This window comes from Lepisma saccharinum, chromosome 27 (assembly GCF_977018435.1).
Source record: "Lepisma saccharinum chromosome 27, izLepSacc3.1, whole genome shotgun sequence".
Lineage (NCBI taxonomy): Eukaryota > Metazoa > Arthropoda > Insecta > Zygentoma > Lepismatidae > Lepisma > Lepisma saccharinum.
Genome location: NC_139255.1, coordinates 20,174,388 through 20,201,070, shown reverse-complemented (window position 1 = coordinate 20,201,070; position 26,683 = coordinate 20,174,388). Strand labels below are relative to the sequence as shown.

At 39.0% G+C, this 26,683-nt stretch overlaps 1 protein-coding gene across 1 annotated transcript in view; it reads right to left on the bottom strand.

Moving 5' to 3' along the window:
- The window catches only part of LOC145980184 (dipeptidase 1-like), a 144,393-nt gene that overhangs the window by 9,332 nt on the left and 108,378 nt on the right, over positions 1 to 26,683 (bottom strand). The window contains exons 7-10 of the mRNA XM_083113216.1: positions 24,366 to 24,450; positions 22,395 to 22,571; positions 17,588 to 17,672; positions 623 to 698 (exon numbers count right to left, since the gene is read on the bottom strand). Coding sequence (XP_082969342.1) covers positions 623 to 698; positions 17,588 to 17,672; positions 22,395 to 22,571; positions 24,366 to 24,450 — 423 coding nt within the window. The remainder of the gene's footprint in view (positions 1 to 622; positions 699 to 17,587; positions 17,673 to 22,394; positions 22,572 to 24,365; positions 24,451 to 26,683) is intronic.

Here is a 26,683-nt window from a genome sequence, read left to right as displayed (position 1 = left end):
TGAAACCTGAGTGATAAAGCTTCCGGAGAGTGATGCTGATCACATAACCTCCACAAATAGTCGAGATTGTAAATGTGTGGACCCTACCTCCACATCCTATAGATGCCTTCAGGGCATTTTACCATACATTTAGTTTTAACATATTACGAAATTTCTAGTTTTATCAGAATAATGTAAGTCTATAAGTAAATAATAATTTCTACTTTTATATAGAAATAGCAAGTAATGAACATTTAACAATGTGCCTGAATGCACAAATGACAGATACAATGAACTAACAAACACACAAACCCTCTGAATATATCTAATAAAATACATTATGATTTAAACGGCATTATGTATAAGTGTATAAAGAATATTATGATTCAAATCATGTATGATAAACATGCAATATAATTAATGAAAAATGCAAGAGAAAAATTATACAAACAATGTATAAACAAAGATAATCATTTTTGATTTGCAGGAGTTGAGGTGTTTAAACATTTCGATTCCAATTTCAAAGAAATTTAAAAAAATATTTTTTTATCTTTCGACTACAAGTATTCCATTACTACAAAACTGCCATAACCTTTCACACACACATATCTACACATATTCACTTATGAATTAGAAAACTTACAAATTTATTCCATCGTAACCTGCACCCAGGCCTACATGATTGACACCCGCGACGGACCTAATGTAATTTATATGGTCTGAAATAAAATAAAATGCAATAAATATGTTGAATTCTTGATTGGTTTTTGTACTTAGACAGGGAAATCTCGTTTTGAGATTGTTTGTACAGTCACCGACAATAAAAATGGAACATCTAAATCCTGAAATATTAACTTCCCTGCAAGACGTTATGTGTGTTGTCTAACTCTACGACGATGGTAGAAGTTGCCTCTGAAACTTTGATCTTAAAATCCACTTAATAGAGTTAGTCAACACACATAGCTCCTTGTAAAGAAGCCATTATTTCAGGATCTAGATGTTCCATTTTTATTGTCGGTGACTGTACAAGTATATTTTTATAATTATTCATCAATTCGTTCTAGTATTACAACTTACGAGGATGTTTCAAAAAGTAACAGCACACTGGCAGTATTTCACGAAGCGAACACTCCAAGCATTTCAAAACAGGAAGGGAAGATGCATTCTTAGATAAATTGCTGGAACTCCCAATAAATGGCAAAAGATGATAAATCGGAAGGGGATTCATAAGGTGTTTACACAGTAGAGGACGAGTGAGAAGTCAACAGAAATTTTCAGCAAGATGGTGTGAAAATCTTGGCAAATTCATAGAAGAATGCTGTATGGAAATGTCCGCATTGGCGGGAGTAGAGTGTACGGCCTAGTACCTAGATGCGCTTAAAAATGGACAATATCAATTCGTGATGAAGAACTCTCATCAAGCCGTCACTTATAAGAAGGTTGGTCTCATGGACGCATATTTCGTGAAAACAAGCTCCTTTAGATATTCTGGCTGGGAAATCCGCATATACGTATTATTGTCAAGAAGGTTATGAAGCATCGTAAATTGTGTGCACTGTGGGTCCTTAAGCGTTCTTTTCCTTCATGAGAACGCACAGCCACACACAGCCGCTGAGTCTCTTGACAGTAGTCGGAGACTGACATTCCATTATCCTCCATAGAGTCCAGTCTTTCTTCAATTAATTATAATGTGTTTGGATCCCTGAAAAACATTTTAAGGTGACGAAGATTTGGGAGTAACGATGAGGCCGAAGAGAAACGCATTTTGGCTAATGGCACAACCCAAAGAAATTCTTCTGATAGAATAAAGATATTGCAACGTGGTAAAATGTTTAGAAAAGGAGGGTGACTATGCATAATAATGACATATCACTAGCATCTCTATTTGAATTATGTCAAAATATTCTGTTCTTTTACTTTTTGAAACACCCTCGTACATTTTAAAAAATATAAAAATTATAATTGTACTGTTGGCATGTTTAATCTTTGTAAAATATAATTTAAGAAAAACAAGTACAAATAGACTGCAGCCTCAAACATTTATCTATAAAATAATGTTTTGTTGCTCTTGTTTCTTTTATGACATACAGGGTGGCTCAAAAAGTCACTTAACACCCCCGGTACAAGGCCACTGCAGCGCGCAACATGGAAATGGTGATGACCAATCGTTATCAGGCCAAGAGGGAACCACATTGACGCCACCCACACGGTCGGCGGCCATCTTGATGTCCGCCATCTTGAATTCAACTTCAGAATTTTAAATAGGAAGGGGGTGATATGATATATCAAATCAGGCTAGAATTTCATGAGAAATGCAATGGTGAAGGTTTTTTTGACGTTTCTTTAACCAGTAAAAAGTTATGACTGAATTCTTGTACAAATTTGCTCCTTTTCGAGGTGTTAGAAAAATGCCTTAAAATTTGTTTAGCGCGTCGGTAATGTATCGAGATCAAAGTGATGTATAGGGATAGAAGTTTGCATGTCTCACGGGTGGCATCAATGTGGTTCCCCCTTGGCCTGGCAACGATTGGTCATCACCATTTTCACGTTGCGCGCTGCAGTGGCCTTGTACCGAGGGTGTTAAGTGACTTTTTGAGCCACCCTGTAGTTTATGTTGATTTCTAGTAGATTGATCATAACACTAAATAAAATAAACATTGTAAAAAATAACTGCCTTTCATTATGTTTAATCAGAACACCGCAAGTAACATTCAATTACTAACAGAAACACAAAACTTATAAAGCAATTTCAAAACATAACACTACAACTACGTAGGTGTTGATAAAATATGTAAACAGACATTCCATGCCGTCCAATCTGTTTTTCTTATACAGTGACATATTACGATTTCGTTTCGAGGATTACATATTACACTGTGTCCGTTACGGTTAGTAAGAGCCTGTACGATTGCACCCCCAATTACGCCTTTAAATCAAAGGCTTCCAGAGAATGTTTTCAAGGTAAACGGGCAAGCAACGTACCTGCAGCCCCTCCCCTCCATAAAGTTTGAAGTTTTCTATCCATTCATTCTTACTTCCAATTATCACTTACTGCGACTGAAATTAAATTTGATATGTGGAATATTTAATTTTTGACAAGTTTATTTTTCTGGGGATGGAGGTCATGCAGGTCCCCCTTTGCCTCCTTGCTACCCCAGGCCGTAGTCAATATTGTGTTCCAATCTCAGAAATTGTGAGTCAATGCAAAACTTTAGTCTATCAACAGTAAATGCCACAGATTCGTTTACACAAAAGCTCCAAGGATATGCTTAGAACAAAGTTGGTCTCTTTGTGCGCTACAAACCGTCTTTATTTATTAAACGATGGTCCTCGCTCTCTCAATACAAACTTCTTCAACAGCATTAATTAACTTAACAATTATAATACTCGTTTCAATGTGTTCTTGCGTTAATGGTTATTATTGTGCTTTTGCGTGTTTCTGTGTGTATCTTATTAAAAAGGTAAAGCGCTTCCCTGTGCTTAGCACTACGCCCCACACTTTCTTAATCCGGTCGTGAGTGGGAGTGATGTGATCAGCATCACGCCCCTTACCGCCTTCACCCCTCAGGGTTTCCCCCAGGTACCCATGTCATTCGACGCTGGGTGGCCGCCGCGGCCGAACCGGCTGGGGATCGAAACCGGGACCTTTAGCATGGTAGTCAGTCGCGTTACCGACTTTTTTTTTATTATTTCCTTTACTATTTACATCTGATTATAACAAACTTTTCATGATTACTATACAGGTTATTACAAACTAGGATATATTACATTTAGAAAATTCGCATAGACATTGTTCTTTTTTTTTTGCAGACATATTTTGAGATGTGTGCCTTAAGTAATGCACAAATTGTTCATGAAAGTCAAGTTGCTGATAAGTAGAGGCAAACCAAGCATAGTGCTCCAGTAACCACAGTACACTGTTCTGTTTCTTTTTTGGGTATTAACTAAAATTGGGAAACAGAAGATGATCAATATTCTTCTCATTGGTACGACAGATGACACTTACGCGTTTCGCAACATATTTCCATGACGTAGCGGCTATTAAGAATTCACTGAGCTTATGCACTAAACTATCAGGCACGTTACATATTAAACATAATGATGAATCTGCCATGTGCAGATCATAGAGTTTCACTCGAGTCAGCAGTATTTGATGCACTATAACGAACCACGCCGATCGTATTCTTGTTGGGAGATGCCTCGCGTGTATATTTTTTGACACCACAGGCCAACGAACTTCCGGGTGTCTTGCAACTATCTTAACAGCCTGTTGAGACGCTACACTCATTCCTCTGTACATGTGCGACACCACTGGAACAGGCAGGGTAGGAGTTTGTAACAAGCCATAGCAGATCTCTACTAAGGTATCATGGAGGTACCTAAGGTTGTGGGGGAGGTTAGTCACGTTTATTGGGGAATCCAACTGTATATGTCGCTAAAAGCAGCAGTATCGAAGAACATGACTTGTAAGGCTATGAGGGCTCTGAATCATCGTCTCTATGTCCGCTTGAATGCGGAGCGCCTGGCTCTTGAAGCGCACGTGTGCAAGATTCAAGCCTCCCCCAGCATTATATAAACACAACGTCTCGTGATTTACACGTAACAGCTGCCCATTCCACACAAACCAGTTCACTGCACTTCTCAGCTTTGTTACATCAAGCATTCGCATCGGAAGTATTTTGGCTATAAACCACACATTCGAAAGAGCATACACATTAACAAACGTGACTCGTGATTGCAAGCTAATGTTTCGAAACTTATTAATTTGTAGCACTGCTTTTACACTCCCAATCACTCGATCATAATTTACTTGTATCATTCCTTGAAAAGAAGGTGTAAAAACTACACCAAGTATTTTTAAGATGTTTACAACAGGGAAGTGTTGAACCGGTGTGTGTGGTGGAGAATTATTTAAAAACATCAAACAAGATTTTTTTACATTTATGTGAAGGCCTGAATACACCCCAAATTCCGTCATTAGTTTATGAACCGTGTCCACATCAACAGGTGACTGAACTAAAATGCTGACATCATCCGCATAAGCTAAAACGTTTAGCGACTTTGACAGGAGAGTTATGCCTTGTAACCGTTCTTCCAAAGATGCATGCAGGGGACTTAGGGAAATACAAAAAGCCAACATGGATAAGCGATCTCCGTGTCGGACACCTGTAACAATGCTAAGCGATTTTGTCAGAAAACCATTAATTTGTATTTTTGATTCAGCATTGTTATATAGCCCTTGCAGGACTGAGAGAAAGGTCCCCCGTATGCCCCTTTTGTGGAAAACATGAAACATATAATTATGGTTCAGCGAATCAAATGCACGTTCGAAGTCCAGAGCTAAAATCTCTTGATAATTTAAATTTTTCTATTTTGATTACTGGTAACCACTTCACGCAGCGTTTGCAACACTGCATAAATGTTTTTATTTCCACCATATACATATCGCATGTCCCCCACCAAGTTGATTGAGTGCGGCATTAAACGTGCAAGCATACATCGTGTAAAAGTTTTATAGTCGGTGCACATGAGTGTAATGGGGCGATAATGAGTGATCTCTGTCGGCTTTGCACATTTCGGTACTAATACTATAATACCTGTCTTTGAAGTCTTGCCCATTTTATGTTGCTGAAAGGCCACGTTAACCCACTAGCGTCCAAAATGTTTGAAAGAAGCATGTAGGAAGCCAATCCACACCAGGGGCGGAGAAAGGCTTTGCCGCTTTCACCGCTTTTATACTTCTTCGAATGTGAATTCCTCATCAAGCTTAGTTCTATCATAATCGGAAAGTACTTCCGATTAATAACAAGAAAGTATGGTTATTCCAGAGAAAAATCGTATTATGTCTTGTGATTTTGTAAACTTCGTCTCCATAAAAGGTTTCATAACTGCCCAACTCTAAGTATGAAGATTGCAATATGTCTACTCTATGAGGTTGTGGGAATTAAAGTTGCCTTTGCTTTTACCCATTTATATTCTTCATTACATTCTAAAGAATGTATTTTTCAACAATGCCAGTGTTAATATACCAAGAGATCAAGGAAGAATAAAATAATTATAATTCAGATTTATTTCACATTTGTCTTAAAATAATTCTGTGCCATTTTCAACCTTCCACCAAAAGCACACATGTTGAAAACCTGCATAAGCACCGTCTAGTTCGTTGCACGTTTTGACACTAGGTGTAGTGCAGGTGCATCCCGATGTCAGGCTGGTGGAAGGAATTATGTTCAACCAAGTAGACGAATAGCGGTGTAGTTTTACCAAATGCCTGTTTGCAGCTTTAAACGTTCATTTCATTAGTTACCACGCACCACGTGATCACACACCACACATTACTTCGCTCCAGAAGGCAGTGCAAGCAATGAAGACACCAAATGAACGAAGTAGACGAGTCGGTGTTGCACAGAGTAACCAACTAGATGCGCGAGTGCAAAGAGAGTCAAAAAGTGAAGCGAAATGGACGGGGCTATACAGGGTGATTCTAAAGGTAGGGTACAAACGAAAACCACAGATTCCTCCCATGAAATAGAGACGAAAGTGCATCTTCCACTTTTCCAAGAGATGCCTCCGTGAGGAGCTAGACAACGCCGAAAACGTGTGAAAATGAACTTCACACCGCTGTACAGCCAGTACCAGTGAAGATAGAAAGGCGGAACAAAAGAAGTCAAAAGGAACACCAAAGTCGTCCATCCGAAAATCACCAGGCGGCAGCTGCGCAGCGCATGCGCAAGGGGTTCCACAAAGGAAATAGGAGTGTCCCGCAAGACAAGTGAAGGGAAAGGGTAGCGATCGACAACGGTAGGGAGAAAAGAAGCTATGAAGCATGAAGTAACAATTGCACAGCGGGAAACAAACACCATGACTGAAGCAGTGCAGTCGAGAAAAGTAGTGCGGGGTTGCAGAACCACGGGAGGACGACGTAGGATGTAAAAACACACCGAGAATGCAAAGCAAAGTGGTCCGTGACACTCGACAGGCAACAGACGCGTACATGGTTCGGGGCAGAAATGGCGGCGCTGGCGGTGCAGCGCATGGGGAGTCCCCAAACACAGTGGGGAGACACCGCAGCAAGAACAAAGCACGGTGCAACAAAAGAGAAAGAGGACCGGACGGGGACCTGCCAAGGAGACAACAAATGCGGGACGAGGGATTCCCCGTAGCAGCACCGAGGGGATGTCGCTCAGAGGTCGTGCGCCAGCAGGACAAACACAGCAACTACGGGCACAGGAGGTTATTGCTAATGAAAGGTGCACGTACAGATAGGACCACGTAACCAACCCCGCACTACTTTTCTCGACTGCACTGCTTCAGTCATGGTGTTTGTTTCCCGCTGTGCAATTGTTACTTCATGCTTCATTGCTTCTTTTGTCCCTACCGTTGTCGATCGCTACCCTCTCCCTTCACTTGTGTTGCGGGACACTCCTATTTCCTTTGTGGAACCCCATGCGCATGCGCTGCGCAGATTCCGCCTGGTGATTTTCGGATGGACGACTTTGGTGTTCCTTTTGAGTTCTCTTGTTCCGCCTTTCTATCTTCACTGGTACTGGCTGTACAGCGGTGTGAAGTTCATTTTCACACGTTTTCGGCGTTGTCTAGCTCCTCACGGAGGCATCTCTCGGCAAAGTGGAAGAGGCACTTTCGTCTCTATTTCATGGGAGGAATCTGTGGTGTTCGTTTGTACCCTACCTTTAGAATCACCCTGTAGATTGTAATAAGCACAGCAGAAGAAACTTTCCAGTTAAACTAGTAGCAATTTGACTGTCAGTTACTATGCATCCCCGCCCTGAGTAGTTTTTCATCATTGAACATCCGCATGGTTACCTAAATGTTCTTCGCAAGCATTCTCCTGAATGAGATTGGTTGATTGATTGATTTTGTGTATTAAGTACACTTTATGTACAGTAAGGCTAATCGGGACTGGACTTTCAGTTTAATGTGGGATCATAACCACAATCAGCCTCCACAGGGTATCGAACCCAGACCTCTTGATTACAAGGCTACGATGTTACCACTACGCCATCGGGTAGGCCGCGAGTGGTTGAGAAAAACGATCAATAGTCCACAGTGGAGTGTATGGGATGAGATTCTCTATTTGAGAATCTGTACGGCAGAGAGCCCAGATGCTCCATGTTGGGAAGGATACTCGTCGAGTGAGGATTGGTGCTGAAACCTGTCCCAGGTATCAACTATCGACTATCCAGTGATGCCACTTTTAACACCTTTGTCATCAAAAGAAAGAGTTTATCCGTGGTTGCAAAGTATGGGTCCCTGGGTCCCTGGGAAGCTCTCCGAATCATTTTTCTACCTGCGGAGAATCCTTTATCGAAGAAAATTATCAAGACGTAACAGTTCCCTAAACAGTCGGCATAGGCGCTAGTTCGAGCGCCCAATTTGTGAGACACTTAGAGAAAGTGGCCAATTTAACTCGAATCTAATCGAAAAAAACATATTGGGCTTGGGTAGGAGTAATGTTCTTCTAATATTTCAATAGAGTTCTAATTAATATCAGTATGTTATACATGATTGATGGATTGATTGATTTGGTTATTTTTAGATCGCTTTTCTGCCAGCCTTGGCCAATTGCGAATGATTGATAAAATTGAAAGATTGATAGGTTTATTTTACTTTCTTTGTTTGCCACTCTCATTGCTTTTATTGTTTTATAGATTTGGTTTATTTTACTTCGTATTTCTGCTACATTTGATGAGAAGATGATGATGAGTGATGATATCTTGAAATTTATTAAGGGACACTCGCAAACATCCATGCCGATATTCGATCCCGTGACCCCTGGCGTCATAGCATGCTGTGCTATCCACTCCGCCACGGAGGCCGGCTAATCGAGATTGAGGATTCAAATTCTAATTCTAATTCAAATTCTTTATTTGTGTGGGCGAGGTTCAGCCTGAGGCTGTTCTGCCACCTAACCCGTGTCATCGATTACATTTAAATTTACATTTCTTATGTTATTAGAGTATTAATACAGTGTACAATAAACTGTATGATATAGTTACAAAATGTATTGATAAAGTAATTGTAATAAATGTATGAATAAAACGATACAAAAATTGTGAAAAGACAACTACATGAAAATAAAAGAAAATGAATACAAAATAAATAAAAATAAAAATATGTAGACAAAATACATAACATAAACATACAAGTTACATCATAGTATTTGAACACAATCTCTTATCTGCCAAAAGAAAATTCTTTACTTCATTTCGGAAAGATTCTATTTTGTCACATGATCTTAGGTAGGGCACTCCAAATTTTTGCAGCAAAATATGAAAACGACGACTGATATGCCTGTGTGTTGCAGAGTGGAAGTTTAAATTTGAAATTGTTTCTTGTATGGTGGCTGTGAATACTGGTGCGAGGGATCAACATGTCTGCCAGATACGACGGCTTGCCAGATGTAATAATTTTATGTATAAGGCAATATGTATGCAGTAGTCGCCTACGGTACATATTGAGGATATTCTTATTATTTATAGAAGGTAAAATATGTTCACGCCTCGGGATGCAAAATATGAACTGCATGCACGCATTTTGGCATTTTTGAATTTTTGCTTGTAAAGTTTTATTTTTTCTACCAGAGTACACTACGTCACAATAGTCGAGAAATGGATATATAAGTGTTTCAACTAATCGCTGCTTGATTTCTGAAGATAATAGTTTGTTAAATTTAAACAAGAATCTAAGTGTTCCAAATGATTTATTGATTTGGCGGCTAATATGCTCATCCCATGATAGATGAGTGTCAAATATCAGTCCAAGACTTTTAACTACTTGAGCTCTAGGTATTACATCATCATTTATTTTAATTGTTTTATTAGTGTTCTCGACCGAACCAATAGCATTTCGAGTTCCAATAAATGCATAACATGACTTATTACCATTAACTTTAAGGTCATTTGCATCACACCATGTTTTTATCGCACCCAAATCATTACTTATGTATTCAATACTTATGGCAATTTCTGTTGGATTGAATGATTTGGTTAGTTGAGCGTCATCAGCATATGAATGTACGTTACAGTATTTGACAACTGAGGGTAGGTCTGCAATATAAATCGTAAACAATAAGGGATCTAGTATAGATCCTTGTGGAACAGCAGATGAAATATATAAATTATTAGATAATAAAGTAGGCGACAATTTTACACGTTGATTTCGGTTACTTAGATATGAAAAATACCTGTTAAGGGTAGATTGTGAAAAACTGTAATATTTCAGTTTACTGAGCAGTAATTTATGTTGTACCGTATCAAATGCTTTGGACAGGTCCAATAATATTAATGCAGTGAGGAATTTCTGATCCATAGCCTGGAGGACGTCATTTGTGACTTTCAGCAAAGCCGTAGCAGTGCTGTGTGCCGGCCGAAATCCTGACTGTGAGGTGGAAGAATATTGCTTTGGGCAACGAAGCTAAATGTCTGTTTATAGATTATTTTTTCTAGGAGTTTTGAACACACAGGCAGAACACTAATAGGTCGAAGGTCGTTTACATTAGTTGGTCGGGTCGTCTTAGGGAGTGGTGTTATCAAAGCTAATTTCCATTTCCTGGGAAATACGGATTTCTTGAGCGAAAAGTTAATAATATGTGTGATAATAGGCAAAGTAAAAGGTAGCGATAACTTCAGCATTGTAGTTGATATTCCATCTGCACCAATAGCAGTAGACTTGATTTCGTACAAACATTTTCTTACAGTATAGTCATCGACTTTTTTAAAAGCAAATTCGCGAAGCTGTTATTAAACTTTTGTTTATTAAATTTTAAACATTCTTGAGATATCAGACGTTGGTCGATATTTAGACTATCAATTGAATTAATAAAGTGTTCATTTATCTCGTTCGCATTGTCAAACGTGGAGGGGAGATCATTTTTATTTGAGCTAATGCCTACAGATTTCGGTTTCTTCCATAAATGGTTTGGTTGTCTTGGTGTTTTATTGATGTTATGCTCAAAGTAACACTTTTTTTCTTGACGAATAACGGATGTCGTGAAATTTCTCAGTTCCTTGTATTCCTTCCATGCAGGTTCACTTCCGGTTTACTTGAATTTACGAAACGCATTGTCCCTTAGTTTCATCAACAGCTTCACATTCGATGTAATCCATGGCATACGTTAGTTACGAACTCGTGTTTTACGGACTGGCGCGTGCTTGTCAAAGAGATCAAGTAAGTTGGCATTGAAATACTCTACTTTCATATCTAAGTTATCTGTGTTATATATTTTTCCCCAGTTAAATTTTTTCTGCATCCTTCACGAATTTATCATAATCAATATCACCATATTGTTGCTGACTGGCTCACCGACACCATGTTGGATTACATTTTGCATGTTGCTGACAAACGTCAGATCAATTAATGACTTAGTCGTGGAGGTTATTCTGGTCGGTTTATTGATTATTTGCGTTAATTGAAATTGATTAAATAAATTTTGAATGTAAACGACGTCAGCACAGTCTGGATGTAAGAAATTAATGTTGGAATCTCCAGCTATAACAAGGTCATTAACTAAGGGATACATTTCGGCCAATATATCTTCTAAAATTGACAACTTTGTATATGGAATACGCTTAGGTTAGGCCTGTATACGGCACAAATACCGAGACGTTCTTTTTTTATTTCAACCCTAGCTGCAAGGTACTCAACGTCACTCTCTACTTCGATTTCGAAAGACAACGAATGCAGTTTTAGTCCCTCCCGTGCGTATATGCAGACACCCCCACCCATGCTGTAATGGCGATCAGAGCGTATTAAATCATAACCTGGAATTTTCAATGCATTATCCGTTATATTGCAAGTTAACCACGTTTCTGTTATAACAAGAATGTCAATCTGTTTCTCTGTAATTTCGAATCATATTTCCTGAAGTTTGGGAAATAATGACCTGACGTTTACATTTGCTATTTTGAGACCCAGGGAGCAGCCGGTTCTTTTGTCGTCGGCGAGAGGGCGACGGAGGACATGCCCTAGAGCAGTGGAGTTCATTATAAAGGGGGTGGTAGGTTCTGTTAGAGGCATAAAGGTAGAAGTAACTTCTGGAGGGTTGCAGAGCAGAGAGAGGTTGCAAACTCACTACATTTATCTGCAGATACATAAAGGTCACAAATATAAATAAAAGTTTTCTGCTTTTTACGGTACTTTTGATCATTAGAAACTTATATGTTTTTTTAAAATTTACTAACAATTAAACTTTGCTTATGTGCAATAACGTAACTCACATTTACGAAACTAAACTGTAAAATTATGCCGTTGAGATTAAAATATTGAAAGTAGTAAACAATATTAAAAGACGCAAAACACGTATATATCAAAGAAAAGAGGAACTTAAACATTTAAAAGCTACAACTTAAGACTAAATGTGTTCCAGATAAAAAAAAAATTATAAGAGTAATGTGAAATTTAAATTTTATGTTATGAAAGGTAAAAGAGATTTTAAAAAATGATAAAGGTTACGGATCACTCATATCTTCCCGGTAAGCGTTCAAAGTTCATCTAATTGCTTTCTGCTAGTGATGAAGTGCTTGTTCCTAATTTGATTATGATAAATTCGTGAAGGATGCAGAAAAAATTTAACTGGGGAAAAATATATAACACAGATAACTTGGATATGAAAGTACACCCTTGTGCAAATTAATTGAAACAAAGCATGAATTCAGTAATTTATTGTACAAAATTCTCTACTCTCAACAACATATAAAATATTATCTAACATTCTTTTAACAAGACTAACCCCATATGCTAATGAAATTATAGGTGATTATCAATGTGGATTTAAACGTAACAGATCAACTACAGATCAAATTTTTCACATCAGACAGACACTTGAAAAAAGTGGGAATATAATCAAAATGTCCATCAACTATTCATTGATTTCAAAAAAGCATATGATTCGGTCAAAAGAGATAAATTATATAATATATTAGCAGAGTTTGGAATACCTAAGAAGCTTGTTAGTATGATAAAAATATGCACCAGTGAAACAGAAAGTAAAATTCGTGTGGGTATTAATATGTCTGACAAATTTACAATTCATGATGGGTTAAAACAAGGAGATGCATTATATCCATTGCTCTTTAATTTTGCCTTAGAATATGCTGTAAGGAAGGTAAAAGAAACTAAAGAAGGACTAAAATTAAATGGTATGACTCAGTTGTTAGGATATGCAGATGATGTAGACTTACTGAGGGATGATGTGAATACAATTAAGAATAATGCTAAAATATTTTTCAAAACTGCTAAAGAGATAGGTTTGGAAGTTAACAAAGAGAAAACTAAATATATGCTTACAGGCCGAAACCAAATGTTAGATAATAATCAAAATCTAATTATTGATAAGAACTCGTTTGAACCAGTTTCCAAATTCAAATACTTAGGAGTAATATTAACAAATGAAAATTATATTAAAGAGGAAATAAAAAGTAGGCTTAATTCAGGAAATGCATGTTACTTCTCTCTTCATAAACTTCTTTCTTTTCGTTTAATATCTAAGAAACTAATAGTTAAAATATACAAAACCGTAATTTTGCCTGTAGTATTATATGGATGTGAAACTTGGTCCCTTACATTGAAAGAGGAACATAAATTGAGAGTATTTGAAAATAATATCCTTAGGAAAATATTTGGACCTAAAAGGGATGAGGAGACAGGTGAGTGGAGAAGGTTACATAATTTAGAACTACATAATTTGTATTCATGTTCAGATATTATTAGAATAATTAAATCAAGAAGACTTAGGTGGGCAGGCCATGTGGCACGAATGGGAGAGGAAAGAGGAGTTTACAGGATTCTTGTTGGGAAACCTGATGGTAAGAGACCAGTAGGAAGGCCAAGATGAAGATGGAGGGACAACGTCGAGATGGACCTAAAGGAAATCGGTAGGGATGGAAAAGAGTATATAGATCTTGCTCAAGATAGGGACAGATGGAAGGCCTGTGTTGCTGCAGCCATGAACCTTCGGGTTTAAGAAGGCTAGAGAGTTAGTTAGTTAGTTAGATGAAGTGCTTCACGTTTCCAATGTTTATTACGATATTCCCATCTTGGGCCCAACAGTTCTTGTAATTGTATTAGCTTGTCGCGAGTTTCAGAAGCTCGAGACGTGCGCGGCAGAGATCTTCTGTGATGGTGATATTAGAACCCTTCAGTTTCCGTTTATTTCGAAACACACTTGCTCTCGCACGGTAACTAGTAAATTTAACAAGAATGGCTCTTGGCTTACCTCTGTTCTTCTGTCCTCCTACCCTGTGGCTTCTGCAAATATCACCATGCTGGATTTTGATGCCCAGTTGCTCTTCAAACTAGGTGGTTGCTTTGTTATCGGTATTCTCGTTGGAAGTTTCGGGAATACCGGATATCCGGATGGAGTTCCTCCTCTGGTACTGCTCTAAGTCGTCCAATTTGTCCCTGAGCCCTCGGAGTTCCTCATCCTTCTTCTTCAGTTCATCCTTCATGCTGTGCATTTCTTCAACGTTAAAGTTTAGTGTTTCCTCCAGACTTTGAAGCACTGATTTTGTCACTGCCTCGACTATCGAATCCACCATAATTTTCATCATTTCAGGTGCCTGCACAGCAATCTTCACTTCCTCACAAACACGTTTCACAAATTCTACGTTGTTCCAGTTGGAAACACTGCTTTCGCTGTTCGGTGATCCCTGGTTCTTTCCAGATTTTTTCGGTGCCATACTGAACGGTGAATTAGAAAATAGTACAATACAAGGTACAACGAAATAAACCGAAGGCGTGTTATCTGCAAATGCACTTCTCAGATATTAATCTCACCTTACAATAATAGTTTGACCATTAGAATGTTAATTTACTGCAGTTGTTTACGTTATTTCGGGAGCACAAACGTTACGCACTAGCGATGATATAACGGAATTGATGAAGGGAACACCCACGCGCAGGGCGGTATTGGCTAATCCCGAAGAAGGTGATGAGCAATGATACGATGGAATTGATGAAGGGATACTCACAAGTACATATGTCCAGGTCGGGATTCGAACACGGGACCCCTGGCATCTTAGCACGCTGTGATAATCACTCCGCCACGGAAGTATGTTATTCTTAAATATCAGAAATAAGATGTTTGTGTTTCTTGTTCCCACGAGTAGGATTGAACCACAGAATTCCTTCCACACAGCAATGCTGTCTCTTAGAACCTTCAATACAACAAGCTCGGATGTAGTGAAGTAGTCATGACGTAGGATGCAAGACTTCTTCATGAAGCACGGTAGAAAATATGGCAGAATGCTGGAAAAGAGGGCTCGCTGACGAAATGGATGCTGGAGGATTTCGTTCTCCAAATATCGAGAAGGAGAAGACACGGTGCCATGCTCTGGAAGGCTGCCAAAAGTCACAGCCAAATTCCATGGTTTTGCAGATCGAAAGAAGGAAAGAAGAGAGGGGAGGATGGGGATTGAGGATGGCATTTGGAGAGCAACGCAGAGAGAATAGCGTGTCCCAGAAGCTGTGGGTTCTGGTTTATAAAGAGATATGGGTTATAAAAGGAGTAGAGGGGCAGAAAACAGAGGAACAGGATGAAGGAATCTGGGGGAAATATGAAATGTGATGATAGTTTCTCCATTTTTTACTTCCATCATACGTCCGCCTTCGCATTTCGATGTGAATTTTTATGTTGAGGAAATGAATAGGAATAAGAAGCTGGAGCGATTAGGAACAGGCGGAAATGTCGAAAGTTGGATAATCGAGAACGACACAAGGTCAAGTTATGAAACTTTCACCACTCTACCTTTCGGCGTATGGCGTTCGAATCCTATAGCAACTTTTATTTTATTTTATGTTCCTCTTCTTCTTTTTGAAAATGTGTACATAAATTTAACCGTAGGGTTCGTATCGGTTCTATCTTCAAAAAATATATACACAGTTCCCTGTTATTATACTGCAGACAACTTTTGTTTTCTAGAGGGTTCCTAGTCCAATTTTTTTAAAAATTGCAGCATGATTGAATTTAATACTATGCTTCTATTTAGCATCGCTTTTCTGACTATTTTGGCTAATCGCGTCGATGAAATGAGTAACGACATGATGAAATTGATGAAGAGCCACTCAAAAAGAACACCCGTCCCCAGGCCCCTGGACCCCTGTCGCCGTAACGCACTATGCTAACCACTCCGCCACGAAGATCGGCTATCATCATTCTTGTGTTTACGCAGCATTGTGAGAAAAATTAGAGAGCTACTTGGGAGCGGGCTAAGGTCTCGAAAACAAGAAAGTGTATTCTGCCCTGGAAATGAAAGGAACACTATGCGCAAGTAGGGACTCAACAGGGCTCGACAATGAACACGGAATAAGGGACGGGATTGCGCGGAGGGGAAAAATAGCGACTACAGCTACCAGCTTTTGCAGCAGCGTGTACTGGTCCGCTCAACTAACTCTCCCTCTCTCCCCTTCTTGCGCGGCCTTGCTCCAGAGATTCCCGTAATAGAGTACAGGGGCCATAGTAATAAATGCGCTAACAACGCATCAGCCAATGCAAAGCCTCTTTTCCTTTGAGAAACTGTGGCACCAAGAAGTGTGATTATTATTGGAATACAAGACTAAAACGTACAAATTTTTGTTTTAATTTTTTTTAACAGGAAATTTTCATATTTATATAATATGTCACGATTATGCGCCAAATACTTGAATGTTGTTGTGAATGTTGATCTCAGTCACTTCAGAAACTATTTATCACATTGCTGTGCATGAAAATTGAAAGATGTTACGTAACATGTAAATACAATAACATTATTTTTGCAGAAAATACTATCGTTGAGAATTTATGACACCTGGCTTATGTTCGCTTGGTGAGTGATGCATGAAGAGGCTCTGTGGTACATCCATCCCCTAATACATGGATATCAGGGAGTAACCGTGAGGGGTAAAAGTTACAAGAGTTTGGTGCTGATCACATCACCTTCAAATTTGTCTGAGATCGAGAATTTGTGGGACGTTACCTCTCCCTATGACCTTCATGGCACGGTACAATGGACACGAGAAACTTGACCCCTTTCTTAGCCAGACCATTCACATGACTATCCACAAACACATATTAACACACAACAACAGACCGTAAAGATTGGAAATGTAACACTTCAAATTCATGAATGAAATTAAGCATGAAAATCCATTAGAAGCGAATAAACCAGCTAAATGCTAGAAACGCAATACAACAGAGTAACGTTCCATGGGCCAATAACAACATCAGACTACGGTGAAAATACTGGAATTGAAATTGATACCTTCCTCATTTTAAATCCGGATTTCACAAACAAAGCAATATATACGCTTACCATAAGCAGAGTTATCATCTGATAGATGGAGCCTTCCTGGACTCAAATATTATAACGAAAGCTCTCTGAAAATAGTTTTGCACAATTCGAAAGGAGTTCATGTTTAATTAAACGTCATTGTGAAATCAAAATAATCATTCTATTTAATTTTCCCTACTCCATTATTCCATTCTGATTTCAATAATAATTTCATCAGAGTAATTAACTAATTAATAATACAGGATAAATGGAATCTGAGATAAATTAAATCATTTATTTTAGCAGCATAATTTCTAAAATATCTATTTAATTCAAATACTTACCAATAACATCATGCAATGTAGCAGAATGACGGCAGCTCAGGAACTTGTTGAAGAAGCTTATCATCACAATTCCCCCATTCACAGCCTAAAATAATTAAAATGTATGTATAATTGTTGTGTATATATTTACAATATAATAATTTCTACAAATATGTTTCTGCACAATAAGTACCATTACTTATTTTGTTTCCATATATTGCCGGTCCCTGTGGCTGATAGTCTGACTACCATGCTAAAGGTCCCGGGTTCGATCCCCGGCCGGTTCAAATCCGGGAACTTCTCTAATGATGGAAGCGGCCCCGGCGCCCATCCAGCGTCGAATAACATGGGTACCTGGGGGAAACCCTGGGGTTAGGCGGTCAGGGGCGTGATGCTGATCACTTAACCCCACTCACGACCGGATCAAGAAAGTGTGTGGCGTTACCCCCACACCCCCTATACGCCTTCATGGCGTGGTGCTATGCACAGGGGAGCACTTTACCTTTATTTTACTCTGTGGCTGAGTGATTAGCACATCGCGCTGCAACGCCAAGGGTCCCGGGTTCAAATCCCGCTCGGGCATGGTTGTTTGAGAATGTCCATTCATCTATTTCATCATTTCATCACTCATCCCCATCTTCGCAAATTAGCCTTGAAGCACAAAACGCGAAGTAAAATAAAATAAATCAAATATATAAAAAAAGAAATTTCCATATATTAAATAGCACCACAGAGATTTCAACGTTCGTTTTTATACATTATCATGCGTTCGAAATATCAAGTACTTTGGTCACAAGAAAATAACGACGATGCACTAAAAGCACGGCCATGAGATAAGGCGGGTGAAAGAGTTTCGCGCTGTTGCCACGTCAGAGCACAACCCCGTGTGTTCGGAGATTTAAGAGAATGAAAGATCTTTTTGTAGAGTTGGCCTTTGAAATATGTTTGATACAAACTGACAACATTTGCTTGAAATTTGGTCAGGGATGACAGGGAGAGAAAGAGGTCGGTCTGACGCTAGAACTAGGAAACGGACGTTGACACACATGCGGTTCGGGAATCATCGACTTTTGTCCCGCTCTCGCTTTGCTTTTCCCATATGTGGCACCAGCGCAATTCTGCTTATTTTCACTGCCGTAAGTTTAGGTGGAAATTAGTTTGTCGTCTTGATAGTGACCTTAGTGGGGTTTAATTTCGTCAAAAGGAAAAATGAAATGGGGGGGCGGCGAGAGGTTAATAAAAATTGGCTCAGCTAGAGGATGGCAGATGCACCCTTCCGTCGGTCAGTTAAGTACCTGTTTCTTCGATGTTGAAGAGATCTGCTGGCGCCAATTCCACAATAATACTGATCCCCAGTCCTCATTTCAGTCTTGTCACATCGGTTCGGCTGCATTGATTTACAAATCCCAGTACCTGTTAATTCGAAGGAGGATTTCCAGGCAGGTAAATTTTAATTGCGTGATGTTAACTCATTGCGTAACATAGCAAACGTCTACAGGGTGGTGTATATTGTATCTACCAATGCCAGTCCGCGTAAATCTTCCTTGCTTAGGCAGTACGTCTGGCAAATCATTCTGCCATGGAATGTTCACCTCTTTGACACAAGTCGTGGCAATCGAAAGGTTTCCGTCCAGGAGACTGCACAGAGAAAAATGTTTGTTTGGATTAACCAAAAAAATGGTAGTGGTGAAAAAATCGATTGTTTAAATAGGCATCAACCAACCAATTGTTCACCAGTACCAAAATATTTGGTCAAGTTCTATTTGTTTGTCATAAACAATTTTTTGGTTACCAAAACGAAATATTGTTTTGGTAAATCTAACAAAATGTAGCCCATTTGTTCAGGAAAACCAAATAATTTAGTCAACATTACCAAACGATTTGTTAAATAATTTAACCATAATTCATTATGTTATAATGTAGCTAATTTCAGCTAGGGTGGATAATTTTAAGAAACTAACTGATCTCAAAATACACATTCAGAAAGAAAGTTCATGTGAACTATCCATTTCTGGAGAGTTTTGCTTTCCTGCGCCACTTTTTTTTTTGCTAGTGTTAACCCGTTGAGAGGGTTATGCCCTCACTTCGGGAAGTGATTTCATTGTAAGTTATGTGTCTTTCATCATTTTGGATGGTCTAAGTGCTTTTCTATGTTGCAGAATATTTTTTCTTTTTAAGATTTGTGATTCGTATGTGTTAACTTACTTTTGGGCATGGTTGAGAAGATTGTAAATATGGATTTCGATATTTGGAGTCGGAGTATTGTTGGTACTGCTTAGGCTGTAGTGGTGGGATAAATATGGCATGATAACTGCTATGAATGATATATATCGTACTCGTGTTTCTGTGGGTCTAGATCATCTAGATAACATGAATACATGGTGAGCAGGTGTTGTAATGGCGCATAAATATGTGTAGGTGCTGCATCATGTCGGATATCAAGATGAATGGTATTCCAGAATACTGGGTTTTCGGATATCATGGCTTTGTTTATATATCGTTGGCGAAGGCTCTCGACGTGATACAGAATAGTCGGGAAGGAAATTCTGTCATACAGTAGTGCTGTGGGATAAGGTAATTTGATCCGGAAAGCCAATCTAAATGCGTGCCGTTCAAAGATTTCCAGTTGGTCGTAGAAGGAGGCAGAAGCGTCCATCCAAGCAATATGCCCGTGAGTGATGACTGGGCGCAAGAACATTTTGTAGGTGGTTAGGACTGTTGTCGGGTGTAATCCCCAAGATGTACCCACCAGTTTCCATAATAGGTTTAGGCGGTTCTTTACCTTCTTCTTTATCCTTTCTAAGTGTGGACGCCAGGTCAGTTTTTCATCGATGGTAACCCCAAGGTATGTTACGTGATTTGAAGGTAAGATATACGTCTCCCCTCTATTTTAATCTCTAGAGTTTGGGGTTTCGGTGTACTTTGGGGCGACAGTGGGGAGGTAGGAAAACTACTGCCTGAGTTTTTGAAGAGTTTATTGATAGTTTCCATTGGTTGCATCAGCGAATAAAGGAGTCTACGGCCTTTTGGAGTGTTTTATTAATGGATTGAACTGTTTTCCCAAGAGTTAGGAAAGCAGTGTCATCTTCAAAATGGAATACGTGTGTGCTGTTACCCATGGTCGACATATCTGTTACATACATTAAATATAACAGCGACAAAACAGACCCCTGCGGGACTCCTGTGTGCAAGAAGATTGGATAGGATGTTGCCGAGTTCAGAGAGATGTATGCCATGTGGCCTGCCAGGAACGAATGGATAAGGCGAATGTAGCATTGTGGACGTTGGAATTTGTACTTTGTCAAACGCCTTTTCGAGATCGAATAAAAGAAGACACGATGGCAAGGACTTGTTATAGTTGTTATCAATCTCAGAAGTTGGTCGTTGAGGCTGATGGATGGTCGGAAGCCTACTTGATGTGCAGGTAGGAGCTTCTTGAAAGAAAGGTGTCGGTGCAATCTGCGTACAAGTACTTTTTCAAAGATTTTGCTGAGGGTCGATGTGAGCTGTATTGGTCTGTAAGAGGATACTTCGTGAACAGGTATCCCGGGTTTGGCGAAGAGCAGTATTTTGGAAACTTTCCATTCTGTCGGGAAGTAGCCTGTTCGTAGTATATAGGTATATATGGCGGCTAGGATTAGCAGAAAGGTTCTTGGAGCCTCTTTGACGAGTCGATCCTGCGGCATACTTAGCTTCTACTTATATGTCCAGAATCAAAGTGGTTGCTCATGGGAGATTCACTTTTATTCACTGCAGTACATTTCCTTCTTTGTTTTGATATTCACATATCTTTTGAAGAGTGTTAAAGTACAATTTTTCACTATGATTACAATCAAATGTACCATTATTTGTTGTCAAAAAACTTATGTGTTTCTTCTACACATTTTGACAGAACCATCTAGCGGCCGGTGTAGGAATCTCAGTATAATGTAAGTATATTCTGAGCTTTTTTCAGAATATCAGGTTACACAACAACATAAAGAATCGCTTCGAGTAAATATCTATCTAGTACATGAGTTTCAATTTTCAACAAAGGATTTTCATACTACATTCGACGAAACTGGACAATCGTTATTTCAAATTCGAAAGCACGCTCACGCACATATAGTAAATTTAACCAAACGTTTTGTTTCTCTTTACTTACATCATTTTGTTTACGAGTACCATATTTCGTCTGACCAAATTTTTTGGTATTCTTAAACAAAATTATTTAGTAATTACAAACAACATTTGGTTAACGGAAACAAAATGCGTAACCAAACAACTCAACCAAACGTTTTTGGTAATTCCAAACAAACCAGTTTTTCTGTGTGTGACGACGGTCCAATGAGGGTCGCAATCGCCATCATCATTATTTTAGAAATAGGCAGTGCATGTTATTTAATTGATTTAATTAAAAGTTTTGGATGCGTCGGCACGTAAGGCCATTTTGAACCGTTCTATGTATACGGCGAAATATGTTTGATAAGTTAAAAGAAGAGGTGTAAAAAGCCCCTTGGGAAAATTTAAAAGTGCTAGGTTGTAACAAGACCTGCACAAAATAAAAATAACACATTAAGAAGTCAGAATGTATGAAAACCTTTCTCACAGAAGGTGGAAGAGAACAGCTCTTCGCAAAAAGCTAAAAATATTGGATAAAACACTGTTGTCATCACCCAACAGGGATGTCAAACAGCTGGAAGGATTAAAAGTCTGTCTGAGGATAGCAATATCGGCACATTAGAGAAGGATATGCCGAACACTTAAAACAACAGCATGTTTTTATAAGTAACACAGATAATACAAGCTGCACTTTCATTCTCTTATCATCAAAGTTTTTCAAACTTACCAGTGACTTGAGAACATAATCCGGAACGTTCCTTGTTTTATTACACAAAGCGTAGGCAGAGGAATGGGAGAATATCACAGGGGCTTTTGTTTTCTCCAGAGCTTCCAGCATTGTTCGAACTGAGACATGGGATAGGTCAACGATCATACCCAATCGATTCATTTCTTGAATTATTAACTGTAACAGAAAATAATTTATAATTAGTTCAACCTATTAACGATTCGATCAGAAATTAATTTTGAAAATCGCAGAGGAAGATAAGGAAGCTTAATCATACGCGTGTGAATATGTTACGTCACAATTGGGTAGGTGCAATGTAAAGTAATAGTGTTAGAGTTGCGGGTGATGGAAGGGTGGTGCTGATCACATAACGGAGTAAGTGTGAAGCTCTGCTTTTGGAAATGTGTACTCCAGAGGGAAGATCTTTGCTTCTAATTTTGAGAAATTAGGAAGGCATGCTCTTAGAGTTACAAAACTTTATTACCATAAATTATTTCTGGGACATCTCTCTGTATGAAACAACAATACAAGCATCTTTCACTTTCATATTTTTATTCAAAGTTCCAATAAATGCACATCGTAACATTAATAGTATATATCTATGTAAACTCCAAACACTTTAATGTGTATTACACCATGCCTTAAAGTCCAATAGGGAAGGGAGTATGTGTGTGAGGCTCCACATATCCTGCAACTAGGTCATAGTGGGAAGTGATGTGGCCAGCACTACGCTGTGATTTAGGCTGAAATGGTAGTTATAGTGTTAGCTGTAATATTAGTTGTATTATTATTGAAATAATGGTACAGTGTAAAGAGTGTTTTAATCTTGATGTTTTCATATGTAGTTTCATTTGCCGTAGTTGTATTATCTATGCATTGTAAACAGGTGTACAAATGTACATCTACATCCTGAAATACTTGCTTCCCTGAAAAGCGTCATAGTTTGTACTTAACTATCTGGCTATGAGTAGATCTTAGTAGAAAATTTTCAATCGTACTTTCTGCCACCGCCGTAGAGTTATGCAACACATATAACAACGCCTTGCAGGGAAGCTTGTTTATTTATTACGGGTGACTGTACATGCATTGCTCAGTTTTAATGTACTAACTAGAAGTTTTAGTTTCAGAATGAAGCTGTATACTATATATATTAGCTTCAGCATTAATATAACAGTGTTATATAAAATAGAAGTAATATTGGTTCATGGCACCCAGTGTCTACTTAATAGGAGAGTCAAATGAAAACCTTAATTTGTTTTTGTTTCATATCTAGTAGATTTCTGTATGTAAGTTTGCAGAAGTGTGCTGCATTTTAGCAGAGACCTATTGCTGATCTACATTTTTTTTTCACTTTGTGTTAGTGCCTCAATGCCTTAATAAGAATAAGTCTTTGGGATCCACGTGCAGTCACTTTGAGCCACTGCGAAGGCCTTTCCAACCATCTGCCTGCGAACTGAGGCCACTGTTAAACATTCTCTCCCATTAGTAAATTTTCTGATGTGGTAAGCACAGAGGTATTGAATTTTCATTTACCAAGAAATTTATTTACGTTTTAAGCTGACAGAGGACAAGAATCCAATCCTCTTCACTAGTGCAAGTGCGTTTAGGAAGCGCCATTTTTAAAATATCAAAAATTGCGTTTTCAAGCTCATTTGATTAATGTTGCATCCTTGATGCCGTCTTATAAATTACAGTTGACACCTCAGGTAAATGTGAGATGTATACAGTCTTCCCTACAATATTTATTGGACTTTTAAATTTTTCATTTGACTCTTGTAATACATAAGAACTACAGTTTTAGACGTCGTATAAAATTCATTTTCTGACGGCATTATAATTGGTTGTGAATAAATAAATTGGAATTTATTCGATATAACATTATCTTATTGACATTAACATCTGCACATACATCAGCTATTATTATTTGGGCAGAAATTCATCGGAAGAGAGATAATTCAAAGCTATCCTTACCTTGCCAAAGACAGATAGACCGCTCTGCTCCTCGTATGACTTGCCAACGGAATCCTCCTCAGAGTCACCAGATGAAGAATCTGCCCTAGCGAGATTCGAACCAATGAATCACACGCTACAAAAATCAAGACTTAAAAAAAAAAACATAACATAATTCACATATGCTACAATGCATAAAAGCACGATCATTGTAGTTGGAAGTGTACGCTCTAAAATATGTTCAATAATTGAATTCATTGATTTATTTACAATTGCATTATAATAATTGTCGGAAGTCGGAATCTTCCATTAAAAATATTTGCACTTACTTCAAATGCTACAATTGAGATAGAAATTTACTCAGGTAGGTTCAGGTTTCGATCGCTTAATTACGATGGCATTTTACAAACGCATTTTCTGTGTGAATTCAATCCTCTGAACAGGTTTCCTCATAACTTGAAGCGTGTTCGGAATATACCTATTTTCCTACCCCACTTCGACATCGTTAAGTAAGTAAGTTAGTTGAGCCATGCTTAGTGTTCTTAACACTCCTTCGTTCTTGCAGTGTTACTATTTGGACTATTTGAGAACCTACTTTCCATCGTGCTTCCCCCAGAGAGAAAAACACTTCAGATTTCAGCTACTTATGACAAGTAACTTGTACAGTCACCGGCAATAAACATCATACACCTATATCCTGGTTGGTAGCCATTATTGGTAGTTAGTAGTCGAAGTGGATGGACGCATGGTGGGATGGACGTGCGTGAATAAAGCTCCGCGTTAGCATCCCTCTGCGCCCCTGGCTTTCTTCTCACCACAGTCGCTACGTAGCCACATTTTCTGCCAGAGGATTATAGTTTCCCCCGTGGGTCTCCAAGTTGCAATATGTCGAAACCTACAATTACCGATGTCTCTAACAAAGTGGACGAGATGGGAAAAACAATGGAGTCATTCCTGGAGCGGCTCGATGTGTTGATAGCCCAACATGGACCAGCACAGAGCGATACCGAGCTTCACCAATCTCTCGCCAGTCTCAGGGAATAATTTATGGTGTTCAGGAAGACAACAAACGACTCCAATGCAGTCCTACGTCGAGAACTGGAAGCTATGGATAAACAATTACAGAACAACAGTGTCGACATCGACGACCTGGCTCAATAATCAAGAAGGAACTGCATTCTGGTGCACGGAGTCTCCGAAACACGAAACGAGGATGTGGACAGCATCGTCCTCCAGGTTCTACACGACAAACTGAAGCTGCAACACCTGTGGCTGGAAGACATCGACCGCTGTTACAGAATTGGTCGTCCAAGGAGATCGGCAGCGGAAGTAGTGAGACTCGGAAAACGACCAATTATTGTTAAATTTGTTAGTTTCCGCTCCAGGAACGGAGTGTGGAAGGAGAAGAAGCTTTTGAAGAACTCGCCACTGTTAATCACGGAATCACTAACCCCGTACCGGCAGAGGCTACTACGTGCGGCGAAGGATCGAGTGGGACCACGGAACGCTTGGAGCCAGGACGGGCGAGTGTTTGATTGCATCACCTGAGGACCTCGACGCTTTAACATGAACGGAGAGGGTGCAAGTGTGAAAAGATTGAAGTGAACAATCATAATTTACAGTTTATTATTTAGTTATACACATACCATGCGTGTGAGGAGAATTAGTGCAAGAAATGGACCAGATGCAATTCACATCACAGGTAAAAGTTTTACTTTGCTTCTCATCGTCAGTTTTCATATGTTGTTTCACGTTAAATTTCTAATGTTGTCACCCTTGGTGAGACCTGCCTCTGTATCGGCCCACTGCAATCCACCTCCCTCCTCCACCGTTGCGCTCTCAAATTTGCCAAAACAACCTTCTCTCCTTCCAAGAAAGTCCCCTGTAGGCAGTACAGTTCCGGCTGTCTCCACCCTCCCCTTCCACCCTTCACTATCGCCTATGTCAATGTTCGTTCCCAGGTACCGAAAATTGACGAAATACGTCACACGGTAGGAGAAATTAATTTGTACGCTCTTCTTGTAACCGAGACATGGCTTAAGGAACAGAACGCACAAATGATCAAATAATCTACATACAAGGATTCAACGTAATTAGGAAAGACCGCAAACATAAAGGTGCTGGCGGAATTTTATTTTACGTGCTTTCGGAGCTAGCGGTAGAAGAGATATCAATTATTCCTGAAGAGATTAACAATATTGAATTTATCGTAATAATAATCCGTCAAAAGCAAGACAGTATTGGCATCTACTGCATTTATAGGCCCGGTGATATTCCGTATTCCAAATTATCAATAATCGAAGATATTGTGTCAAATATACTTATATCACAAAGTCAAT